Source organism: Gracilinanus agilis, chromosome 1 (assembly GCF_016433145.1).
Source record: "Gracilinanus agilis isolate LMUSP501 chromosome 1, AgileGrace, whole genome shotgun sequence".
Classification (NCBI taxonomy): Eukaryota; Metazoa; Chordata; class Mammalia; order Didelphimorphia; family Didelphidae; genus Gracilinanus; species Gracilinanus agilis.
This window is the reverse complement of record NC_058130.1, coordinates 590,007,168-590,013,167: the sequence shown is the minus strand read 5'-3', so window position 1 is coordinate 590,013,167 and position 6,000 is coordinate 590,007,168. Positions and strand designations below refer to the sequence as shown.

The following is a 6,000-nucleotide window of genomic DNA, read 5'->3' as shown; positions in this document are numbered from 1 at the left end:
GAAGGAAGGAAGGAAGGAAGGAAGGAAGGAAGGAAGGAAGGAAGGAAGGAAGGAAGGAAGGAAGGAAGGAAGGAAGGAAGGAAAGAAAGAAAAAAGAAGTTAATGGAAAGGGAACTTGACAAAGAGTTTACCGAATATCTGAAATTTTTCTCACTTTATCAACTCACAGGAAGGCCTATCACTTCTTGTTGGTTTGTTTACATATCCCTGTACTCTAGTGGACCATTTCTTTACTCTTTTTTTACTGTAAAGATATGTCCGAGTTTGATTTTAAATGGGAATAGGACATCCAGATTTCCATTTTCTCTCCCTCTCTCTCTCTCTCTCTCTCTCTTTTTTGGTAAATGACTGTAAAGTTACTCCTGACAACTTTGTCCAAAAGTTTATGCCATTAACACAAGGTTATTAGGAAACAGTTGTTTTAATAAAGCTAGACAAAACATTTAATTTCCTTCTTGCTATGTATACTTTGGGTCTCTTTTCATGAATCTTGGAATTCTGTAGAGTGCTGCTTTGTTGGAAGCTGATTCTGATTGCAACCCCCCTTGGATGCTTTTTCCCCCCTAAATACTTTATCTCATGCATAAGATTTCTTTCTTTTTTTAAATTGTCATGCAAAACACACTTCCATATTTGTCATTGTTGTAATAGCAAAGTCTTACACAACCAAAACCCCAAAATAAAACCCAAAATACACTGATGTAAAAGACAAAAAAGTTCTTTCTCTGGATAGATAGCATTCCCCTTCATAAGTCTTCCAGTATTGTCCCAGATCATTGCATTGCTAAGAGTAGCCAAGTTTTCACAGATAATCATCATTCCATATTGCTGTTACTGTGTACAGTGTTCTCCCAGTTCTGCTTATTTCACATCAGTTCCTGTAGATCTTTCCAGCTTTTTATGAAAAAATCTTGCTTATCATTTCTCAATAGTATTCCATTACCAACATATATAACAACTTGTTCAGCCATTCCCCAATTGATGGACATCCCCTCAATTTCCAATTCTTTGCCATCAGAAAAAGAGCTGCTTTAAATATTTTTGTGCAAGTGTATCTTTTCCCCTTTTTTATTATCTCTTTGGGACACAGACCCAGTAGTGGCATTCCACATATAACTTTTCTACGACCTTCCTTCACTATCAATAAGCTTTTATTAAGTAATATGTTCCAAAGGCACTGTGTTAGGATCCAAAGGCAAAAGTAAAATAGTCTTTGTCCTCAAGGAACTAACATTTTAATGGGTGATACATTTCCCTTGCTGATTTCATTGGTTTCCCGGGTTTCACTTATCACTTCTATGCAGATAATTCTGAGATCTACTTACTAGTCCAGCCCTAATCTCTAGATAGATTTCTCATAGGCATCCTAAACTCAATAGGTCAAAAACTGGACTCATCTTTTCTTCTAGATCTTTTCACTTCCTAATCATCTTATTAGTGTTCCAGGTACTGCCATCTTCCCAATCACTGAGGCTTATAACATACGTGCTATTTTTAACATTACACTTCTCCTCTCCCTCTCATATCTAATCAGCTGCCAAATCTTTCTACCTTCATAGTCTCTCTTGTATGACTCCCTTCTCTCCTCTGATACTACCTGTTGTAGGTCCTCATCTCATAGTGAGATGATTGCCAGTCTTCTGGGTGCTTTTCTTGCCACAAGTCTCTCCCTGATCCAATTCAAATGACCCCTTTTTATCTCCAGGATCAAATATGAAACTCTGTTTGGCATTCAAAGTCCTTCATTACCTACCCTCTTCCTGCATTCCCAGTCTTCTTACATCTTGTACTTCTCCATGTACTCTGCCAGTGACATTGGCCTTGCTGTTTTGGGCACAGGATGTTCCATCTTTGACCTATTTTTTTCCATGGTTCTTTCTTTTGATTCCTTTCATTGGCTATTCCTCACTTCTAGGACATTCTCATCTCTGCTTCCTAATTTCCCTATATTCCCTCAAGACTCAGTTAAAATCTCAACTTCTACAGGACAACTTTCCTAATCCTCTTTAATCCTACTGTCTTCCTTCTGAGAAGAGCCCCAATTTATCCTGCTTATAGCTCACTTTTACCATTGTTTGCACATTGTCTCTTCCCACTAGACTGTGAATTCTTTGAATAAGAATTGTATTTTGCCTTGTGTTTTATCCCTTATGCTTAATATAATTCCTGGCACATAGTAGGTTTTTAATAAAATGCTAGTTGGGTGACAAATACAGCTAATTATATATACATATAATTATATATGTATACATACACATATATTACAAATACACACACAGAAATACACATAGATATATAATACAGAATAAGTATATCATGTACATTCCATATGTTGTATATATAGGTTGAATATACATATGTATAATGAATGTCAGATAGTTTTGGGAAGGAGCTCATTGGCAGCTTTCTGTGTGTATATGTGGAGATTCAGGAAAATCTTCATGGAGGTGTTATTTGAGCTGAATTCTGAAGGAAAGCAGGAATTCTAAGAGGCCTTCTTGGCTTCTATCCCCTATTGGTCTCTGTCTTTTGAATTCCTATAGTACTTATTATTTATCATACACTTAGAGCCTGATCATTTTGTTGTTTAGACATCTGTTTTATGGGTACATCTTGTCTCCCTAACAAAATTATCAGTTCTTTCATGGTCAGAACAAGTGTTAGGTTTCTCTTTCTGTACCTAGTTCAGTGGATATTGGAGAATAGTTGTTTAATAGATGCTATACTCAGTATATCTGATAATAATGAGAACAGTTTGATATAAGATTTCCTTTGTTAGAAAAGCATCCTATTTATCTTGTTCACCCTGTTTTTTCCTCTTGTTATGAAAGTATATAATTATACCATTCTCTTTTTTTTTTTTCCAGAAAGTATCAAGGATGTTATTGGCAGGAAGATTAAAATTGCAGTGAAAAAGAAAGTAAAATTGGAAGTCAAGGGAGACAAAGTAGAAAACAAAGTATTGGTAAGCATTTTTTCCTATTAAAATGATTTGGAAATATAAATGTACTTCCCACATTTTGGGGGTTTAATTTGTATGGCCAATTAGTTTTGTATTGGTGGAGGACTTCTTTCTTTATTTTATTTTAATTTAATTAATTTAAAAAAGTTGTTCTCTTATTCTCTTATTTAAAATGGTTATTTATTTTTTTACCAATCACATGTAATAAGAAATTTCCACGGAAGTTTTCTGAAGTTATATAATCCAAATTGTATCCCTTCCTTCTTCCCTCCTTCCTCTCAGCTTGCAAGCAATTCAATCTGGGTTTTACATTACATATAATCATGCAAAACATATTTCTATATTATACATTTTTGTATGTGAATAATCTTATAAAACCCAAACCCCCAAACATATACCCTAAATAAACAAGTGAAAAAATTGTATATTTTCATCTATGTTCACAATCCAGCGGTTCTTTTTCTGGAGGTAGATGGCATTCTTTTTTCTAAATGGAGGCCTTCTATAGCTACATTATTTGAAAGATGATCATTTTATATTCACTGGGATGTCTGTTAATTGAGTAATGGTATACCCGAAATATAGAAATGTCTTGGTGATCCACATTTTGGTTATTGAATTTCTCCAGATTATAAAGCCCAACCACATGTTTTATCATCAATTATGATCTTTTGTTACTTTATTTTTTTAATTATGATATTATCAAAGTCTGGTATTTATGAGGAATACAAATAGTGGTATATAAGAATAATGAAAAGTTTCCTGTCTCATGCCATCCTAGTAATTTTTCTTGATTGTTGTTTATATCTCTTCTATAAGTAATAATCTGATGCTTCATGGTGTGAGGGCGTTTGGCCTTATTGTCCATTGAATCCCCCAAGGTTCCTGGCATGATATCTTGCATATAGTAGATGCTTAATTTTTTGAATGAATAATAATATATCCATAACAAAATATAGCATTGCATGTGTAATGTTTGATGTAACAAAGGGAATTTAGTATATATATATTTTAGTATAATATGCCTATTTACAGGAGGATAGAGCTAAGACAAAGCAATGTTATTTGTTATCTTATATGATAGATTAAAACTCATACAACATTCATATGGGGTTATTTTTGATAGAGCTGTGACTTAAGAGATGTGGCTAATGGGGGCTTCTAGGTGGCTCAATGGATTGAGAGCCAGGCTCAGAGATGGGAGGTCCTGGGTTCACATGGTCTCATAGATACTTCCTGGCTGTGTAATCCTGGGCAAGTCACTGTTGTCTAGACCTTACTACTCTTCATCCTTGGAACCAATACATTTATAGTATTAATGCTAAGATGGAAGGTAAAGGTTAAAAAAGAATGATGTGGGTATTGTTGCGTTTTAAACTTGCCAGTCAGTTGTAAAACTAGTCACAGATTCTATTTTTGAGGTGTATGGAACCCAAATTTCAATTTGGGCAATTTTATTTTGTGTCTCTCCCTTTGAGGTAGTCTGAAAGGACTACAGATATCAGGAATACTGATGTTCTGGTTAATGTAAGGTCTCTGAGGGTAGGAATGGTTTTTGTTTTTATCTTTGTATTCTAAATATCTAGTGTGGTGCCCACATAATAGGCACTTAAATGCTTGGTGAGTTAAATTTGTGCCTGGCATAGTGATTGGTACACAGTAGGCACTTGATAAATCTTTGTGTCCTTAAATGAGAGTTGTATGTCTTTAAAACAATCTGATTTTATTCTTGTGAACACTCACTCCTATCATTGCTGTACTTTACATCCCCTTCTCATCTTAGTTTCATGAGCTACTGTGGCTCTTCTTGGATGGCATACAAAACCTATCCCTTCCTCTAAGTCTTTCTAGCTTGGTACTGCCTGCTGGAGCTTATGCTCTGCTGAAATAACATAGGGTCACCTCCAAGCTGTGATGAGGCATTTAGAGTAGGACTTCTGTGGAGGTATAGCTTTCTTAAGAATTTTTGTAAGTAGCTTTAGGGTATGTGACTACCATCCCTTGTCCATATAGGTAGGGATTGTGTATGTTGATTGATGACCTCTATTTCTTTGCAATCTGTTTACTGTTCAGGATGACAGATTCACTGAAGCAGTAAAGCTTGATTGGCTTTTGACCTGCAACAAAATGTGCTTATATATGCTAAGGCAACCAGTGGGGTATCTGGTGGAGACAAGATTTTATTTTCTTTATATGTTGAGCTCACTTGATTTACATAATAAGACCTGATTTAATACAATTCACCATATAAAGGGATTATTTTTGCCTTTTTCTGGGAACAGAAATTTAAGGCTTAGATTTCCGAGATTTTGTCTTATAGTTGTAATATAAGGCAGATTTATATAGTAAGTTCTTCAAGGAAAGGACTCATTTTTCTTTCAATTCCTTACATCATGTAATATAGTATCCTAAATAATAGAGTACTTAATATTATTTGGTATTGATAATGAATGTATTTGGCACAGCTAGGTGGCTCAGTGGGTAGAGAGCCAGGCTTGGACATAAGAGATCCTGGTTTCAAATTTGGCTTCAGACACTTCCTAGCTGGGTGACCCTGAGCAAGTCACTCAACCCTCATTGCCTAGCCCTTACTTCTCTTCTGCTTTAGAACCGATACTCAGTATTATCTCTAAGAAAGAAGGTAAAGTTTAAAAAATAAATTTCTTACACCACAGTATACTCTGTAAAATACCAAGGTTATGTCATCAATCTTGATAATAATCAGAGAATTTTTTTTAATTCTCCAAACAATAAAAGTAAACTGATAGTCACTGAATTAGCATTACTTAAAATCCTGCAATTGTTAGCATACAACTCTAAGAAAGATAAATGTCCTTTATATTGATCATAATTTAGATTTTAACTATGATATACAAAATTATTGACCATTAGAGCTTGGGAAAGACCTCTTTTTAAACAAATTACATAAATGACATGATGGCAAGCATTTTTTCAGAATTAAATCATTTTAGCAGAAATACATGATTGGTTGAAATAATGAGTTGCTCTTTCCCAAATCTGGATTTTTAAGTAGCTGC

The 6,000-nt window shown here is 34.6% G+C and overlaps 1 protein-coding gene across 1 annotated transcript in view; it reads left to right on the top strand.

The window, feature by feature from the left end:
• The window catches only part of CARMIL1 (capping protein regulator and myosin 1 linker 1), a 394,009-nt gene that overhangs the window by 7,966 nt on the left and 380,043 nt on the right, over positions 1-6,000 (top strand). The window contains exon 2 of the mRNA XM_044667332.1: positions 2,868-2,965. Coding sequence (XP_044523267.1) covers positions 2,868-2,965 — 98 coding nt within the window. The remainder of the gene's footprint in view (positions 1-2,867; positions 2,966-6,000) is intronic.